The 21,278-nt window shown below is 33.2% G+C and overlaps 1 protein-coding gene across 1 annotated transcript in view; it reads left to right on the top strand.

The window, feature by feature from the left end:
• Positions 1-21,278, top strand: part of LRRIQ1 (leucine rich repeats and IQ motif containing 1) — a 123,056-nt gene that overhangs the window by 73,349 nt on the left and 28,429 nt on the right. The window contains exon 23 of the mRNA XM_068936546.1: positions 2,682-2,783. Coding sequence (XP_068792647.1) covers positions 2,682-2,783 — 102 coding nt within the window. The remainder of the gene's footprint in view (positions 1-2,681; positions 2,784-21,278) is intronic.

The raw sequence follows: 21,278 nt of genomic DNA on the forward strand, positions 1-21,278 counted from the left end.
TCAATCACATTTTGTCCTGTGAGATTTTAATCAATTTTTGCACTTAGTCTTTGGTATTCAATTCTTTTGAAGAAAGATACTGTCTTTGATGTTATTTTAACTAGTTTTTTAACCTAGGAGTCTTTTATCAGTGCTGGTTAGTGTTGGAAAAATTGTAACTACAGAAAATTTTATTTTCTGCATTTCTATCTGTGTGTGTTGCTTATACGACCATGTATTTAATCTTACTATTATAGAAAATAAAGTTTATACTTCAATTAAAATATTTTTAATAATTTCTGTCATTTAAAATTACAGAGGAAAGAACTTTTGATATAAAAGTATTTTTATTTCAAGATATTTTATCACAATCATCAGGTTACTGCTCCAAACATTTACTACCCTGACAAACACTAGGTTACTAAAAATGTATTTTAGTAGGGAGGTATGCCAAAATAGATATACTTTGTCCATCTAACCGAAGTAGATGCTAAAACATCTACGAGCCCAGTAATATCATTCATGGAAAAGGTAATCTAGTTATCTGAAGCATTCTAATAATCTGCCTTAAAACTAATGGATCTAATCAGTCTTTACAGTGCTTCGTGGGTCATTCCAATGAATTTATACCTGAGGTAGCCAGTAAAAGTTAGTTAAATCTCTTCTAACCGCTGGGTAAATCTGGAAGCTGTAATCATCATACAAGATGAGGGAGGGTCTCTTAGACAACTGGAGATAACAGAAAGTGTAAGGTATTGATGATTTTGGCTTTGGAAGAAGGAATGGACTAACTGACTTCCATCTGTACTTTCAACAATTCTTTGATTAATCATGTGTGCTGCTTTCTGAGAGGTTAACACCATCAGGAGCATTCTGCCAACCAAAAGTTACTGCAGTGTGGACTGACCAAGAATACTGTAAACGCTTTGGAGTGTTTTGTCAATGTGTATCTCCATACCCCATTAGAGATCTTATCTGGGCTTATAAGGAAAAGATACATTTTGGCTGTGTCTTCACTACTTGTATCAGAAGAGCATTCTCCAAGAAAAGTTGGAACTTTTAGGATGTCTTTATCTTATTCTGCTTTTTAACTGAAGTGTCTAGAGCAAACATGTGGGTCTAGTTCAAAACTAACTTTCCAAGTTACAGTTAAACTTGACAAGAAGCTGCCCACTGACTTCATAGAGCATTCTGATCCTTTATTTCAATAAATAAGGTAGCAAACAAACAAAAAAAGATATTTATTTTACTGCAGGATTATAGATGCTCTTACAGCCTCCCTCAGTAAGTGCCAGTGATCTGCTACAAGGTCATCCAATTAACAGGCTCAGAATGAAGAACCAGACATAATTATTCTTGTTCACTTCTTCTTTCTGAACGTTCTTTCAGTCTTCCCATATCCTTTATTTTCCTACCCTGTCAGTTCTGGCAGTGTCTCACATATTCATTTTTGCTACACTTGCATTCTTTCTGAAAATTTAGATCCTTTCTTTGCCATGTCTACTTTCTTGCTAAATTCTGTTGCTGAGTTTTACCTCTTTATTGTTAATAATTTCTACTTTTTTTGACAGTTTGCAATCACCTGTGTAGACAACCCTCTTCTGCCTCACTGTCTCTCAGATTTTCCTGAGTCTGTATTTGTCTGCTTGTGCGATTGTCTTCATCTTTTAAGCGTATGAAACCTATTTATTTGGTTTTTTCCTTTTGATTTTTCTGTCATTGGCGTCAGCGTGTTCAGTGTCCCCCAAAAAACCTTTTTACTTTTGCTTCTCATTATATGTCTGCTTTTGTCTCTGCATTCTTCCAAATCCTCTATTATTCCAAATCCTCTTTTTTTCATAACTGACTAGTTTATTCTGCACTGTGCATAAAATTTTTACCTTCTTTCTAACTCACTATTTCCTTTAAATACATACTTTCCTCTGATTTCAAGCAAACATTTCTTCCTTCCCATAATAAATAATCCACAAGACTCTCTTTTCCTTCTTTGTCTGAAGTTTTGCAGTAGTTTAGCTTTTGTTAATTAAACTTTTTTTTTTTGGTCAGTCTAGGAAAACATTATCTAGCTTTATATACAGTTATGTGATGTTCTTTGATCCTTTACAAAGTTTTCAAAATAACAGTTATGAAACCAATTAAGATTTTGTACTCTGGCATGCAAATGACTATAGATTTCTGGAGACAGCTTTACTTAAGTTAGGATAGGATATGCTAAAGTGTTAGCTTGTTATCTTTAAGTTTAGCCTCAGAAAATAAGCTATTACTTTTTAACATAAATAATACCTAATACTTAATAATAGCATTTATGAGGAATAAATGTCTTAATTTAGACTGCTGAATACTTCTGAACCAAAGCTTTTAGAAACAGTGGTCAGCATATATTCTGTTAATTACGATAGAATTTGTAGCTTTAAAAGCAAATTTTTTTAATATTTTGTGCCAATTTATGCTTTAGAATATATTTTTTCTTTAGATGAGCTAACAAAAAGATCAACAATGTTAAAATCTTGAGAAATAGTGACTTTGCTACTCAGTTGCACTGTATTTATTTTGCTTTATTTTAGAAAGCATAACTTTTTGTGACTCTAAAATCTACTTTTAAAGATTTTTTCAGTTATTAAATGGCTAAAAGGTGAAAAACTGCTTGAAGGAATGAATGAGACGGGTCTGACCTTTGATTTTAACTTGTTCTTGTCGTCTAGACCCAGCTGTGCGCCTGGCGTTGTTCAAAAACAATGAAAATAAACATCTCCCTGTGAAACCACCAAGGAAGACACAGCCTGTAAATATCAGTTACTTTGAAGGTATGAACATGAATTTCACTTTATCTTTATGCATGCATACATATATATCTCAATATCTTTTCAGCTAGCTACTTGAAACATAAAACAAAATGCAGAAATAGAAGAAGGCAGCAGGTTAAGGTTCTTAGCTGTTCCAGCGTATTTCAAATTACAACAGTGAAGCATTTCAATTTCAGTTCATTTAGGGGGTGGAGGGAAGGTTCTTTTATATATTAATTCATGATGAGCTGATACCTATTTAATTAACACATTTAATAACATTTAAGAACGCCGAGTACGTCACAGCAATATGAAATAGAAAGCACTAGAGTTATTTTTTGTGAATGAAATGCCATTTCAAATTTTCCATCTCAAGCTGGCTTTTGATTCCTGAAGGTCATTAGCCTTTTTTAAAGAAGAAACCACTTTCATAAGCATTCCATAAAAATTCACCTTTTGACAGAAGACAAGAAAAGAAATTTCACCATGTAAATGTAAGTTAGACTTTCTAAATGCCTTTAATTATTCATCTATTTCTTTCACTGCTTAAATTAATGATAAAATTCTCCTTGGCTTTAGTAAAATTAGAATAAGTCCGAGTCTAATTAAAAAAAAAAAAAAAAAAGCCTTCATTTTAAGAAGCTGAGCATCTGCAGCGGCCTGGTTTTAGAATGTTCTTGCAGTTCTAAACTGTAATCACATATGTCATTTTGTGACATTTGTCACCTTTGTCATTTTACCCTTATCAAAGAAGTCAAAAGCCATATGATATTTCATTTAGTCTCTATCCCATTTAGTAAAAGAAATAATAATAAGACTACATTAACCTTCAATGAATGGGAATAGGAGTTAAAACCTGTCTGAGATAAGTCTACAAAGGATCCAAGTATAACTGAACTGCAATTCTTTCAAGTAACCTAGCTATATGCAAGACCAAATTTGCCTTACATTCACAAGCCCGTGCTCACATTTGGTTTGAAAGAATGCTAGGGGTATTATGAAGGAGAAAAATAAGGTTGCACTGCTTTTTGCTTTGGATCTAAGCATAAATTTACATATCATAGAGACAGACTACATATACTCTGCCTGATTTAGCATTTCCTATGTGTCATAACAGTTCCTCTGGCATATGCTGAAGAAACAAGGCGGGTAGACTACCTGCAAAATGCTGCAGTTGCCTGAAGCCTACAAGCAGTAGTGCAAATGTTAAGAGCGTGTCGCAGAGACAAGCTTGATGCCAGGCTCAGCACCCTAAGTTGGTGTAGGTATAGCCTAGCTTTTCTGCCACTGGTTTATTTATACCTGCCTGGGAATATTTCTCTTCATTTTAGGAAGCCAGCGTATGTATTCAAAAAGCAATTCAGTAACATTTAGAACAGGTGGAGGGAAGAAACTGTAGCAAATTAGATATCAAAAGGCAAGCACTGAAGTTAGTGGTACTCTTGAGTTTTATCTTTCATTTCAAGAATAATTGTACTCCTTTGGCCAGCTAATAAAAAGATTTTGTTCAGCAGTCTTTTACTGGGGGTTTCTGGGTGCTTCTGGCTCTGCTGAGTCTTTAGAAAGACAAACAATACCATTCTGGTAGACCAGAATGTAAAACTGTCCTTCTGCTTAAGTCACTGACACTTCAGATGGGATGGCTAGAAAATGTTAGATTATGAATTAGAATCTAGAGTGCACTGCTGAGCATTTACTTATATAACTGAGATACTATCAGGATTCAGAGCTTCTTAATTGAGAATCTGGATACCACTTCATATGTTATCAACTACAAGCCAAAGCACCTGCATGATGGTTTTACAAAATTGTGTTATCAGTCACTTCTACCCTCACTTGCAGAAAAGTTTGTCTCCTATTTCCCCTCTCACCTTTTGACCATTTCTTCCTCTTTTGTCTGGTATAGCTTTCTTTGGGTCTGCTCTGTGGTGGGAGTTCTTTTAGTAACAAGAAGTTGGAATATTTTCACTGTATATCCATAAATATTGTGGGTGCCATATTCCAAATCAAAAGAGAACACAGACCAGTCCATTTTTTGGTGGATATAAACTTCCTCACTTCAAGGTCTTCCATTCATAGACTGGTAGTCAGTGTTCTGGTAGAGAATTTGAACTCCAATCCATATCCTTCATAAACCACTAACTAATCTCAAAAAAGAAAAAAAAATGCATTCTAAATATTCCTACTTTATTTCTTTTAAGTGGAAAATGGGGGGAGAAACCATAACATCAATAGCAAGTGCACATGTGTTATCTGTTAAATAACCGAATCACTACTTTTGAAAGGGGATGCCCTCGGAAGTGAAACAATTAGAACAGTTTTAGCTTTTCAAACTGTAACACATCATGGTAGTGAGTATGTAGGAGGTAATCCAGTTAAAATATATGATGAATGTCTTGAGTCTTCATTGTTTCTGTAGTTTATGTTTAAAGCACTAAAAATGCACCTAATGCAAATAACACAAAAAGAATAAAAAAAGAGGTATAAAAATAGTTAGTAGGAAATAAAGTATGAAAGGGAATGAGCTTAAAAACTGACTGACTCTTGTATGTAAAGTGTTTGTATGCCTTAATTAAACAGTTGGTGTCATATTTATGTTTACTTTATCCTGAGTAATTAGTTGGTTAAAATATCAGTGATAAATATAGCTTTTGTTTTCTATGTAGGATTTTCTTATATTTTTTATTTTAAAGATTATTGAATGATAAACATTTATTGAACAATGAGAATACAGCAAATAAAAAGCAAGAATCTTGTCCAAAAATGAGTTCACTGAACATAAAGGAAAAACCTTGCACTTAAATAATATCATCTTCTCTTGAGATAATTAAAAAAAATCATTGCTGAGTTAAGGATTATATTCTGGCATAATTTGCTTTCTTATCCAAGCTACTGCATCACGCTGGCAGTGTTATATGATGTGTACTATGTGTAAAGCAACACAGTGAGGACATATTTGATCTAATACTCATCTTTCTTGACTTTAAATGTAGTTGATAACTGTTTAAACAGGTTTTTTTTAATCCTTCTTGTTTTCATACTCTTTGAAGACTATAACTTTCTCTCCTCCAAATCTCAGTTATTACAAATTATTTAACCTAAGTTTAGTTATAATGATGCTTCATGGAAGAATTTAAATCGGCATTCTGTTTACTGACAGTATGCTGATTATTTATATATTTTATTCTTATCTTTTTCATTAAAAACTGTAAGTGCAGGAGTTCTAATTTTAAATCTCTTGCTTATTTCTCATTTGAAATCTGTTTTCTGAGAAAATAGTAGCTGTACATGAAAAAATGAGTCTGAATCTAAAAGTTTATTTAAAATGTTATAAAATGGGCTTGAGGACCTAGTTTTATGAAGATCATGCTGTTGCAACAGTTAGGGGGAACTGATATGCAAAATAAATGTAGAAATCCAACTTGCAAAACTTGTGCATAGCTTTGATCCCATGGGACAACTCACATAGCTCTTAATTTGACATATGTATCATAGGATAATGATTTGCTTGGACAGATATAAATGAAAATATATCTTTCAAAGTTTGAGTGATGTTATAAAATGTTATTAACTTTTAGGAGGGTTATCATACTTTATTCACTGACTTTATAGTGGTTCCCTTTGGAGTACCATTATTTCACGTTTGTATCAAAATAGACAAACCCGTTTGTATTACATGCTTCATAAACAACATGGGGGAACATCAGCAAGCCTAGAGGCAAGAGCTTACTATTTAGAAATAAAAGCAAAGTGTAAAAGCATGGGTAAAGGGAATGAAAATACGTGTGTTCTGTGTGTACAAGTATGCATATACATGTCTGTATGAATATGTATACATATAATACCTGAATGTATAAACACACATATACGTACACTGTAAGTATAAATAAATGTATGAATTCAATATGTATATTAGACATAGTTTTTATCTGCTTATTTTTATTCATATAGTTAAAAAGGAAAGTAAATTATGAACATTTATACGTTGGTGTCATTTGCAGCATCAACACGTAGCTGTATTTTGTAATCTTAATGCTTTCTGTCAAGATACTATTTCACTTTCTTTAAAATTATTTTAATGCCTGTAATAATTGTATAATACAGATAGATTAATGAAAATTATTATTTAAATAAATAATATTTTCAGATCATAGTTGCATTAATTTAAGTAGACTATAAAGTGTGCCACAGAATATGCAAATGTATATGTGCATTTACTGTGCTTTATATGAGCTTTCCTGCTTCTCTTAAGAAAGTACAGCCTGATCAAAAACCTGAAGGCAAACGAAAACCTGACTTGAGGTACTTTCACATCTGATGATTTACTGGTTATTTTCTAGGATTGTGTGTTATACTCTGCTTCTTTTGGTATGGTTGAGTTATGCTTCCAGCAGGGTTGTTGAGCGTCAGTTAGCACTAATTAGCTGAGAAACAAAATATGTCAGCTAACTATTCTGATGAACATTTTGGGAGATTTTAATATATTTTGTAGGCAGTGACAGTTTAAAGGTCTCAAAATTTTGTTAGAGTTTAAGGAATGCAAATAATTTTTGTTATACTGTACTATGGAGTGAAGTGTATTTTTAGATAGCTTTATGACTGCTTCTCATCTGGTTGTGTGGAGGCTATTTTAGTCATTGATCAAGCATAAAATAATGGAGAAAAATCTAGAATATTTTGGACAAAGTAGATCAATTATGTGTTAGTCTCAGTAATTCCATTTACACAGAAGTAGTTCCTATCCACTCTATCAACTGAGAGTGAGACTCCTTTCTCCTGATACAGCAACACAAAGCTAAAGGAGCCCCCAGGCCTAGCACATTGTTTTGCTACAAGCATTGGAAGCACTGTAGATCATCTGAGGCCCTCTGTAATCCCTCTACCTCAAAAATTTTGGTGGGTCATCCAAACAATTTCTGTTCAGTGGCATAGGCAGCTAGATTCCAATCCAAGGAGCAAGTTGGAAAAGTGCAGTAGAGATTAGCTGGGAGTCCAATAAAGCTATCCAAGTCCTGTATTATTTGGATATGATTCTCTTGCAGTTTCTCAGAATTTCAGACACTATATTCTAATGAATTTTGTAGATTAGGTGATTTATTAGTGCATATAATACATTTATGTTTAGTCATATTTGTGTCTGTCAGTGGCACATGTGTACCATATAGTTCAAAGAAGTGAAAACAGTGTAACTGGACTTTACTCAGGAGTGTGCGCAGTGCCCACTGCCAAGAAATTCAGCTATATTAGTTGCATTGGATTATATTGCTTATTGTATTTTGAGACCTGTAGTTTCTAATTGGCAATACTGTATTTCCTGTCATTTTGTGCTCTTTGACTAACCAGTAAAAAGTTGAAATGTAATGAATATAATGTTAAGACAGATTGCACCAGTACAGATTTGATAATGAATAGATTATGCTTTTTCAGGTGGCTTTTAATAATAGAAATACTTATTCATTTCTCTTCAAATTGTCAGTGAAAATAACATTTATATTTCATATTGGAAGAGGAAAAGTGATTTTGTGATTACATCACATGGTGGGAAAACAAATATCAAAGATCCGTTTAAATTTAATAGCATGACTTTGGGTAAACCTGCATAATTTATGTCTATTCTCCAGCTTTCCAATAGTTCACAAGTATGAAGCTTCTTGTATTCTCAAATGAAAAATGTTGCAGGGATTTTTTACATTTTCTTATAACTAGCGCTGATTTAAAATGAAAACTGAGACTTTGGAAACTGGTCATTTAGGAGTGCCTTTGAGTTAATTATGTAAACTCAGTAAAATATTTTTACATAATGACAAACATAATTCGTAGATTTTCTGTATTACTCAACATGAGTGCATTGATGAAAAAGTATATGTAGTAATTAAATAGCATTTATGTTGATTCAAATCACTAATGGTTTTAAATACCTCTTTGTGAGAGTTAAGAGAAAGCACTGAGAATGGAACACTACGATTAACCTTTTTATATACTGTAAAATTGATAATATTTTTTATCTGTTATTTAAAGGCAGTTAAAAATACATTGAGCTGTAGCTAAGAGTTGTTTGTTAGCTGTTTTCATCTTTAATAAAGTAAGTATTTTCAGTGGAAAATTATAAATGGCATCAGCTCCCAGGAAGTGCACACATTGTTCGTAAACATCCATTTCTAAATTAAGTCGTCTTTTATTTAGCTGTGGTCCGAAAAGCATTAATAACCGCATTCTCAATTTGGCATTCCTGCAATTCTGCTAAAGTATTGCAATGTTTACAGTAAAATATAGTTATTAAATATCTTCCAGGCTTTAAATTTGTATGCCAGATTATGGCAGAAGCAGTTTCTAAACGATATTGCACTGGCGAAAATGACAGAATACTGCATTTCCAGGGAACGTAAGATCTGTCCTAAAATGTGATGAAAATGCGTTACAGAAACCTGCAGTGTGGAAGGGAATCTATCTCTCAACATCAGAATTCTATGGCTTTGTTTCTTATTATCTAGTGTGAGCTCACACAACAGAGCTCTTGCATTGAAATATTTTCTCATTTTAAGGAATTAATGGCTCTCCACCAGCCCTTTAACATGTAAAATGAGTAGGTTACTTGTGTCCAGTACATCCAAAAAGAGCCAGGATAAAATAAACATACGGAGTTGGATATCTTGGAAAAAATCTGTCATGGGTTTGGGTTAATCATCTCCAGAAGAAATTCAACTTGATGCCTGAAATGTAAGACTTCTTGGAGAAAGCAGTAAAGCCTGAGGCAGTGTTGATCTGAAGGAGTGCTCTCCATGGGTCAGAGCTGCTCTGCTGGCAGAGTGCAAACCCAGTTCACAACAGCAGTACGCTGAAAAGTTGTAAAAGACTGCAGGGGCCTTACAGTGCACGCACTCAAGCTTCAGTTACATAGTTCTAGTGGCCCAGTTTCTTATTATAAAATAAAACTAAAAAATAAAATCTGTGCCTAATTTTCTAGTCCCCTGTCCATCAATGGTAATGTTGGACTTTTTCAGTGTTCATGGCATGAAACAATCCTGAAATTATAGTGTAAGTTTAAAAATAAATAATGTAAAACATCATTTATGTGCATTCATGCAGTGCACATCAGTGTCTAAATATTTGTAAAAGATCTAGACATATGACATCTTTATTAATATTCTTGCTTTTCATGATTTTTTTTTTAAAACAACATTTCTGTTTGTCTGAAGTTCCTAAGCTGGAGATACTCACCATAGAGATATTCCAGCTTCGTATTATAAAGTCTTACTGTGGTTCTAGTCTTCAAGGGTCCTGAATTCTAGTGTTAAGGGATTCTGATTTTGAATGCATATTTGACCTGCTTGTGTATTACCTGTTTCTCTGTCTCTGTGGTTTTATAAACTGTTGTAATTTGCAGTGATATCAGGTGGACTTCATTAGTGCATCATAGCTGAATGTGATCTCTAATATAGTATGACAGTGACTTCTGTGTCAGATTGTTCCAACAAACTTCTGAAATTTGGATTTGGTACAACAGGTAAGCTGTCACCTATGCTTGCACGTCATAGTAGTTTATCTTTAAACTAAAGTGAACTCCACACTAGGAAAAAAAAATCTTACTGCTTGTTTTAGCTAAAGACTGCTTAGTGATGACTTCAGTAGGAATGAAATTTCGCCTAAAATCAGCAGTCGTTGAGAACAAGTTTGTCCCGTTGCTGATAAGGTAACACAGCATTCTGAAATTTTTCTTCTCGTTTTTTCTGCTGTGCTTGGCACTTGATGTCCAAGAGCTAGGTAATGTAGACATCTGTGTTTCAGCCAATATATACATAAATAAGTTGACTCCACATTCAGATCCACAGCATTTTATATTACATCGGACAATCATTTTGGATGAATAGACCCCTGACTACCAGAGCATTTCAAATCCTTTTTCATTTGACCATTCAGTGACCTGATAACTATTTCCTGTCCCTAAGTAAGGTTGTGACCCAGGTCTTAGAGTGCAAAAGACAGATAATTTTAGCAACAAGTTAAATCCAAATGGATCTCATTCGAGGGGGGTGAGGAAGAATAGGTTTGGCTAAATTCCTCTAAAATAAAGTGTTACAACACTTGGATTTAGTAAGTCTAGTTAAAAGTAATTGTTACATTTGTTGTCATCTGTTTGGATGCCTGGGCACTGTAGGCAATATTGGAGTGGTTTGTTTATTTGTTTTGCTTTTACTAAACAATATCTAAATGCAAAGATACTCTTTTTACACTTCTAAAACAATTATTCATGAAGAAGTCATTAAAAGTGCATTTGCAGATATATTCAAAGCATTTTCCAAAGTGAGTATTTCAAGCATTAAACTCATATTGGTATGCACATGGTATTTTAACATAGGCCGCAGAAAGTTAAGTGTATAGGTTGTGTCCAGAGCAAGATCATGAATTTTATATTGCATAAACACTCATGTTGCAAAAGTATTTCCATTTTGTATGAAGCTATGAACAAGGAATATGATAAATTCTTGGAAACGTTTGTAGGTGCAACTGTTGTTACAGTAGGACAACATGATACTACAATTTAAAAGTTTCATGTAGCTGTGCATTTTAGTAGCAATGGCTCTGCCTATTTTATCTTCTGAAATACTGTTAGAGGTGGATTAAAGGAAGTCTTTAATCCCATAGCATTTTGTTGATTTGAAAGTGTAATCAATTACAGTTTCTTATAACGAAAATCTTATTGTTCTGTTCTGTTCTGTAATGGGAACTATGGTGTTTTGAAGAATTATGAGGTCAGAGAGCTACAGCATTCCGAAAAGGTTGTTTTCATTGACAGTTTTTTTAATACTGAACACACATTTAAATCTTTTTCTTTTTTATAACTAAGAGTGTTGTGGATCAGTTATATAACATAATTTATTTTGGTAATTTGCAGCATTTTTTTAAGCAAAACATTAAGAAAAGACTCCAGAAATGAAACCTATTATTGAAAATTTTATGTTATTTAATACAAACTCTTGTGGCAAAGTCGTATAGCTTTTACAAGTTTCCCATAATCTATAAACATAGACAGTAAGTAGGGTAGATTTAGAAGATTTTACAAGGACTTGTGGGAGTGCTTACAAGTAACTCATATTGTAGTAAAAATGTGCAATCATGTAGTAATAGCTTTGCAACTTCTATGACAAGCTGTGTATTTCTATAATGTGTAGCTTCCAACTTCATAACTTTACAGTTTGACTTTTACTATGTGCAATACATAAACATTTTAGCAGTTTTGTGCAGCTTTGATATATTTAAAAAAATTATTTATAACGGAACACTCAATTAATATTTTCAAATTGTCATGCAAAAAATATACCATGCGTTTAACCCTGGACTAAGTTGGAAATACTGTATTTTCTAGTTATTTTTATATGTACATATATATATATAGAATGTGTATATAAAATACATTTTTTTCTCAGATTCCTAAGAAAGTTTGCATACAGGGGTAATATTTTTCAATAAAATTTTATTTGACTGACTAGAATAATTCTTCCTTTGTGGATTTATTGTTGGGTTAAATAATCGAATATTTGGTTATAATTTCATAAGTTACTACACTTGTAGAATTATGTAGATAACCCAGTTCAGATAAAGAACTCCAAATCGTCAGACAAAGGAAGAAATTTACTTTGTTTTCACATTAAACAAGCAGAATATGAACAACTATGTTTTTTGAATGCTTTCCAAGTGCAGATTGAGTATCAAGCTTACTAAGAAATTGACAGTGGAAAGTCATTTCTCTAAAGTACTTGCATGCTTACTGTTTTCTAATATGAAGCAAGTTTAGTATTTTTCAGTTTATGAGGAGAACGGGGATATCTTTTGTCAAAGATAGAATGCAATTAAAAAATACATTTTAAACACTAATACATATTTCAAAGTAAAATTTACTGAGAATTTACTTTAGCAGCTGATGTTGTACACTTGTAATTAAGAAATTAGTAATGAATGTAAAAAGGAAAAAAAAAAAGAAGCTATGTACTGCTAAGGCAGAAAGTTCTGATTTAACCTAACGATGACCTGGCTTTGTTTGTTCAGATGACAGTTCTAAAAGTGTGCAGAGAATATTCCCTTTTAATACAGTTATTTGCCGCAAGCCCTGACCTCACTGCCTGTCAGGGAGCAGGTCTGAATTGGCCCTTTCTCTGATATCGTGACATTGCTTCTGTTGCCTCGATTGTGACCTCTGATTGCATGATACCCCTGAGAGTTCTATTTAATAAGCGTGACTCCTGACTCTTAGCCAGGTCTGCTTGCTTAGGTTTTGTCAGACTCTACTTGTAGTCTGGTCTACATATGCTAAAACATTGCATAGGCTGTTATCATACCATGTGAGCTCTGTGCACTGTATTCAAAAATCTCTTTCAAACATCTTTCTTTTTATTTATTGCAAATGGAAATATTTATGAAAACCTATTTGGAATAAACTTTAAAAATTGATTCTTCCAAAATTATGACTGCTAGGGATTTTTATTTTTATACCTCTATACAAATGGTTACTATTTCACTGTGTTACTAAGCATGCATATTATCCATGCATCATGCTAATTGCTTACTTTGAGATGTGTTTTATTTCCCTTATGAGAGCGTTTTATATTTCTATGACTTCCCATCAACAATACGTTTGTTATCATAGAAATGGTAGGGTTGAGTCCCCTTACTTCATAATATGATTAATGCAGTTGCACAAGAAGACAATATTGATGAGCATCCAGAGCACTATGAGACATATTTATTCAGGGTCTAGTCAGGTGAAAGCTGAAGAATCTGATTGGAATCCAGGAGAGGGTAAGTAGAACTAAGCCTTTTTAAATATCACTGAAAATTACATTTTTTGTTTTAGTAACTGTATTGCTACATCATTGCATTCTTTTCTCCTGTTTTCCTCCTCTTCTAACCAGAATCCTGAAGGAGAGTCTGTTCAGAGACCAGGCAGCCTTGGGGATGATGATGGTGTTCAGACATTCTCCAATTTTAGTATCCGTTGATGCATTCATTGAACCAGAGTATGGAGAAGTTCAAAGATTTGAAGGAATGTTTCAAGAATTGTGGTGCAAGTTAAAGACAAGTTTATCTATCTACCTGTGTGCGTCTTCTGTGCTCTCATTGCAGATACATATACCTTTTTCTAGTCTCTGTATCAATACGTCTGCAATACTGCTTCTAGTCAAACTGTTTAACTTTTCAGATCAGAAGAGTAGAAAATTAGTACTGCAACCAAATAATGTATGTGCTCGCTTTTGTAGTTAAATTAAAAGAATCTCTGTAAATATTGTTAATTAGTGTTTCTCCATTTCTGAGCTGTTTAAAGACGACTATTGACCTTTTCACTCAGGTTATTTTGTGTAAAAATTGGTATATTTTGTATGAAAAGGGAACTAACAAGTTATCTGATATAAGCTAAAAAGCAGAAGTTTTCTTTTTACTTTTAAAGTTGACAATGGAATGCTATTAGTTCTTCATGACAGTGGCTGTTACAGTGAAAATAAAATCATACTTGGTTTGATCAGTAAAATAGGATTTTGTTATCTTAGAAGAATTCTCATGTCAGATGATACAATTTTAATAGTCTAGTTTAGCTGGTAAGGTTGTAAAACTTCTAGTACAACTGTTTGTTCCCTTCTCCTTGAATAGAGTATATGGTTAGCTATTGAAGTACCTTAATCTCAAATGGGAGTTTACTACCCTAATTGGACTTTCACTCCTTTTTGGATCAGCCCTTAGTGCTCTGTAAGTTCATGTGCCAGTAGCAGGAACTTACATTAACTGGCTGCACATATGCGGAGTTAGGAATGGACAGCTGTTGTTGTTGTCCATTGTTGTTAAAAGCAATTCGTAAAACAAATTATACTTTTAAGTTTATTAGTTATGGCTGTCCTGAAAGCTATTACAAATATAAACAGAATGAACTTGAGACAAAATTACTTTTTCAAAATTATCATGGTATTTAACTCATTCCTTCCTTTTCAAACAAGTTGTATCTATATTGTCTATATAGATACCGACAGAGATGGATCATATAGATGTAGATATAGATGACAGAGCTATAGATATGTCAGTGAAAAGGAGAGCTTTGTAGGGACTGTAGCTTAAAAGTTTAGTAAGAGTTAAACTAAGAATTTAAACACAATTACTGCAAGAATAGTCTGGTAATCATCACCTAAGCTTAGGAAAGATGGAATTGTGTTCAATAATGGAATTGAGTTTTTTATTTTGTTCATTCTCTTATTCCAAAAAAAAAATTAAAGTTCAAAACAAAATGGTTCTACTAAAGAACACAAGTCAAAGCCAATATTTTCCTTCTTCAACTCTGATTTCTTCATTCAGTGAGGTAAATCATTCAAACTTTCTTTACATAGATAGAAATATTGTACCGTTGTAACTATAACTGGTTCAAAATCAGTATAATTAATTCAGTTCAATTTCCATGGCACTGAATACTCTTGAATATGTGTTGGCTTAACAAAAATGATTTATTGTACTTAAATTATTGCGTTTTCCATGTGACTGCAAGCAGAAAATTTCTACTGCAAATAATAAAGACCTTTCTAAAAATATTAAGTCCTATGAGCCACATACATTAAGTGTTAATCTAGGGCAACTTTTAGGCAAATCAGTGTTTTGTTTTGTATTGTTTTACCTATCCTCCCTCACAAATGAAATTCTCTTTTTTGAATTGATCCATAAGATATTTGAATTTCATATAATTTTTCTCTTCCATGATGTATCGCCTCACTAAGTATAGCTTAATAAGAACAATTAGTCCTTTTATATCTATGTTAACTTAGAATCATTTGTAAGTTCATAGTATTTATGGTTATTTTAAAACTGGAGATACATATATAAGAATTGTTCACACTTGGCGATTACCTCACTTTAGATATAGAGTCTTTAGAAAAAGAATCATGTCTATCTCTGTGTTAAAGCATGAGATTTTTTTCCATGTAGTTCAATGAGCATTAAATCAAGCTTTATTTGTACAGCATTTAGCATAATGACAGACCTGATCTTCAGTTTTACCTCTTGGTTTTGCTATGAAGTAAATTAAACAGCAGCTTCATGCTTAGTCTGTGTAGATTTTATGTGTATATTTGACTGTGTAGAATAGTTTTACTGTTACACATTGCTGTGCTGAGTTGCTGTCACAGTACCTTCATCAAATACCAGTAGGTATTTCAGGTCAACATAAGTAAGCCAGGAGTAAGCCAGAAATACTTTCACCCACACAACATAAAACACTTCAAAATTGAAAATAGTATATGTACATAAATTGGTTAGTGTAGATACCCAATCCATAGGTATTTATAATGCAACTATATATTGGCATTAATACAATTATGTCATTCAGTTTCACTGTCAGTGTTATTCTGCATTGATAGGTATCAATCAAATGTGCCACTCCCAGTGGATGAATATAAGTTCTTAAAACCAAGTTCATATAGGTAATATAAATTTTATATATGTGTATGTGTGAATATATATACACATGTATGTATGTATGTATAAACTATCATGAGGAAATATTTATTCTCAAACATATTTAATACTTTTTAAAGTATACTTTTTAAAAATGTGCATTCTCAATGGTGATACAAAATTATATATTTTAATTATTCATTCATAAAAATTAGGAGACAAATATGCATACTGTGTAAGTCAACCTGACTAACTTCATGCTGCTCCTGATTAACGTTGGCTTTTTTAAATACTTGGCATAGTTGTCTTGTTGTCACTTAGCAATATCAAATTGTTATTGTGAACAAGTCTTTTCTTGATTTTGGATTTTTATATCCCTCTCCTACCTTTAGATCCTTTAGTTCTAAAACAAACTTACCTTTATGACTGTCACACTGAATAAAGTAAACTTTTTTTTTTTTTGCTCACTTGATGGGGGCAAGAGAGTAGTCAAACCTTTTGTGCTCTTACAAAGTACTCTTTTGGATTTGACTTTGGAGAATTTCTTTGGAAGATCTGATGTTTTAAATCGCAGAGTTGATTTGTTGGTTTTATAGAAAAATATTCTTCTGGTGGGGACTCCATACATATAGTGATCTTCTTTTATTTTAAATATTTAGGAATGCTGTTCACTGAGCAACTAAGCACTTGTGTTCAAGCCCTTGATTGCTGCTGTCAGTTAATCACAAGAACTCAGAATGTATGGAATAAAATCCATCTAACGGGAGAAAATTTTCTCGACCTTAAGCATCTCTTAATTTTCTCCTGGGCAACGTAAATTCTTTCCTCCTGTTTAGTAGAGTGTATCAATCAGCAGAGGGCTCATTAATTCCAAAGGAATATGAAAAAAATTAGAGACAAGGTCTATCCTAGGCAGATTTGGGGGAAGAGACAGGAATTATGTGAAAAAAATAGGCAGTAAGGATAAACAATGTAGGTTCTACTTCCATGATCTTTATTCTTTACATTTACTAGGAGATAAGTAGCCATGGAAACTGTAGATATATCATTTCAAAATAATTTTTTACTACTTCTTAATTTCTTTGGTTCTTCTAGGGCCGTTATTATCCAAAGATCTTAGGGGAACAGACTTAAGTATCCTTCAGACTTACTACTCAATAGCCCTGTTGATTAAATTTTGTTCAGGTTGAGTGGCTGAAGCAACAAAGGCTATAGACTACAGAGCACCTTGTTCATAGAAGGCTACAGGCAAGAATAATGGGAAGGATTTTAACTTCTATCTTTTTAAGCTTTGCGCACCTGAGGAAGTGAAAAGTGATTAACTGGAAGGGGGCGAGATATTTGGCCGTTTTTTCTATATATACTCTTCCATCCTCTGTCTTCCATCCTCTATATGCTGTTCCATCACCTCGTTTTACAGTTATTCCTGAGGAACTTGCAGTCTACCTTCACTTTTGCAGCGTCTCCTAAAATTCAGTGCTAATCCGAAATGAAAATTTATGTATGTAATGATGGTAGTAATATTGCTTATTATTTTGTTAACAAAAGATAACATACTGTCCAACATACAAGTCCAACATACTGGAGTTGAGGAGTTTAATGTTGGGAGTGTCTTTAATACATCTATACCTTTAGTTCACACCGAAAATACCAAGAACAGCTGCTATATTTCAACTCTTGTAGGCTCAGTGAATGGAGTCAGTGACTATGTAGCGCTTAGTCCAAAACTTAATAAATACAAAATCACAGACATGCTCACCGAAACTTATTATTTACATTTTCCTCTTATCGTCTTCCTTATGTGCTTTCTTATTTGTCAAATTTAAACTGAGGGGGAGATGGTACTTCAGATCTAAAAATAGTGGCTGCAGAAAAGTTTATAGTACTTAAAACAGAGCGTATATATAACAATTAGTTTTAAATTTTAATTCTATACTTTTCACTAACGATTTGGAAAAGCAAAAAGTAGAATAAGAGGGAAAGTGACACAATTGTTTGGATACTAACCTTAGATTTGGTGGACTGGCATTTGCTTCTGACTTTTGGGAAATTCAGTTCTGAGGTATTGTAAGTACATTAAATACATTATAAGGGTAAATCTCAATGATTTTAATTATTACAGTGATAAATGATAATAATTATAATGAAAGATACTTCAAAAATTGAGGGGTTCTCAGCTAACATGTTAATGGAAACTTTTAAGTTGCATTATATCTTTAAGTTCCAAAATATCTTTTAATATACTCTAGATATGACTTTCTAGTGTCATAAAATAGTTACTTTCCTTTAGGTTTTTGTCTGTTTTTTCAATATTATGATCATAAAATGAATATCTTGCATAAATAGCCTGGTGCAAATGTTTAGGATCAAAACATACATCAATTCAAATTGTTGGCTATATTAGTATATTTAGCTTTGGAGCTAAACTGGTATATTTTGCTTTGGAGCCACAAAAGACGTTGCCATGTTACCTGTCTCTCTTTCCCTCCCTCTTCCCCCCTCTCTCCTTTTTCTTTAAAATAATTTCAGCTTAAGTTTTAAGAATGTGTTTTATATGAATGCTGGCACAGACATTACAAAGACATACATCTGGATATTCCTCCAGATTACAAGAACTGGAAGACTGCTTTCTTTATAAACCTCACTCTGGAACTAGCAGCACTGATGTGTGTGGGAGGTGAATTCTTACATACTTGGGAAGTTTCAGAGAAATTAGAATCTTAGCATTTCAGAATGTTTGTGCAGTTTATTTTCCCCTTACCTCCCACTGTGAAATATATTTGATCAACCACTGAGTTTGAGTGAATGACAGGAACTTAAGCTGGCATTGTCCCTTAGAAAACTGGATGCATTTTGTCTCTGTCCAAATGTTAGCATTAGTCTATGGAACATTAGTTTGTAGCGTACTGAGTAAATGACTGAAAAGTCATTTTACTCTTCACTGTCAAAGAATTAAAATGCATTCTTGCACATAGAAATATTAGTCTCCTAATTATTTTCTTTTTTTTTCAACAGCATTTGCATCATTTTAAGAGACAATATTGATCAGAAAGTTACAGACATGTATTAAACCCCACAGTTTTGATTGCTGACTAGCCAAAAGTAATGGTCAGGTCATGTTTTCTTTCTTTTGTTTTGCTTTCCCATAAAATTTACATTGCCTTTGTCAATCAGTGAGGTTAAAATAAATAACTGTAACTGTATATTTAATTCCAGTGTTAAATGGCAGCTTAGTACTTTGAAGAAATAACCCAATTTTGTGACTATTACCGTGATGCTTATGTGCATTAACAGTAGTCTACGTAACTCTAAATATAATGTTTTTAATGGTACAGCAGAATTGTATTTTGTTTTTTAGTTTTTTTTTTTTTTTTAGACAAGGGGATCTCATTTATTAGAGGGTGGAGACCTTCATTAAACCAGTGCACTATTCTTCCTTTTTTCCCCCCCATTTCTATGCCTTATTTTAATGGACCTTAGCAACCTATTCTTATAGTATTATAGTCCTATGCTGTTCAATCCCTGTATCTTTATCAAAAAGAAATCTTCAGGTTCTGTGCCAGGATTCACTATATGAATATATGCAGATCAGAACACTTGTAAATTAGCAAAAAATGAAATAAACAGCTGCGTGTTTGACGGCTTCGTGTAGACACTTCAGGTGAAATATATCTTTAGGTTTATAGATCAAGTCAGAAAAGTGTTGTATGTCTTAAGAAATGGCGTGATATGAAACACTGATATTGCTATGAAGGAAGGTATAGAAGATAAATGAGAAATAGCGTTTAGCATAAACGGTGGAGTAAAGAAAGGGGTAACAGCATAGAAAATTGCAAAAGTTGGATAAAGTGGAAGGAACAGTGTTTAATGTTGCCTTGAAGTCAGTGCCAGGAAAGTGAAGCTTATAAAGAAATTCAAAGGGAAAGGTGCCATGTTCAGAAGAAGAATAGAAGACCTAAGCAATTATGCTTTATATGGAATGGTGTTGCAATATACCTGTGTGGTCAGAAGATTGCAATGGAAGAGATTAAATAATCAAGAAATATTGGGAGAAAAGCTTCATTGACAACGTTGCAATATGAATAGAGAGAGATAACATTAAATGAGATATTTTGAAAATATACCATTGAAGATTAAGATCTGGATTTGCCTTAATGTGGGTAGAGGAACGATTTGAAAATAACCCTTAAACTACTGATAAATGCTGATTGCTACTAAATGCTAATGGTGGTGTATCCTGCAGAGGCAGGAGCAAACAGGGAAATAGAAAAGAATGTGTAGGAAGGCCCAAGTATGAAATTCTGTTTTGCTTGAATTCAGAGATTGAAGTTTGTGCAGTTTCAGTGGTTTAGGAATCTCAGTGCAAGGATTCAGGTTATGCATAATGTAATGAAAAGAGGTCGAAGAGATAACACAGAAGGGGTAAGCTGAAATGTGGCAAATAGTGAAGTAGGACAAATTAAGTAGATGCTGTATTACTGGGGTGGATCACTCAGAAATAGAGCATAATACAAAAGATAACAAAGATAGAGGTAAAAACAGAGAGAAAAATGACAACCAGAAAAAACAAACTGTGATCTTAAAGCATTTTATGCATGACTTTGAGTGTGATGGTTAGCTGGTTTCCAGGACGGAAGAGTGAGAGTGAGGATGAGGTCAAGAACCGTTGCATGGTGAAAAGGAGATCATTACTAGAGCATGTAGTATGAGCATATTAGAGAAGAGGACAAGGCTGGCAAGTTTTGCAGGTCATCACCTGATGCTATATTCTTTTGAGAAATTTCTAACTGAACTTTTATCATCAGTGCACTGACTCAGACATTGCTCTAAATATTTCTCTTTATTTCATGCATTCTGGTCCTAGAGATGCAAAGTGATTTTGTCAAAACTTACTCAGACTGATTAACTCCTTAATTAACTAAAATTAACTAATCTGTATAGTGTACTTATAACTAGTTTTTTTTTTTTTTTTTTAAAGTAGCTATTTGGAATGTGTGTGTTTCAGCTATTTGAAAATTCCAAATAACCTGAGTTATACCTGAAGAAACATCACATCTGGTGATATTAAGTGAAGAAAACTCTGCGTCAGTATTT

This window comes from Struthio camelus, chromosome 1 (genome assembly GCF_040807025.1).
Source record: "Struthio camelus isolate bStrCam1 chromosome 1, bStrCam1.hap1, whole genome shotgun sequence".
NCBI classification, from domain to species: domain Eukaryota; kingdom Metazoa; phylum Chordata; class Aves; order Struthioniformes; family Struthionidae; genus Struthio; species Struthio camelus.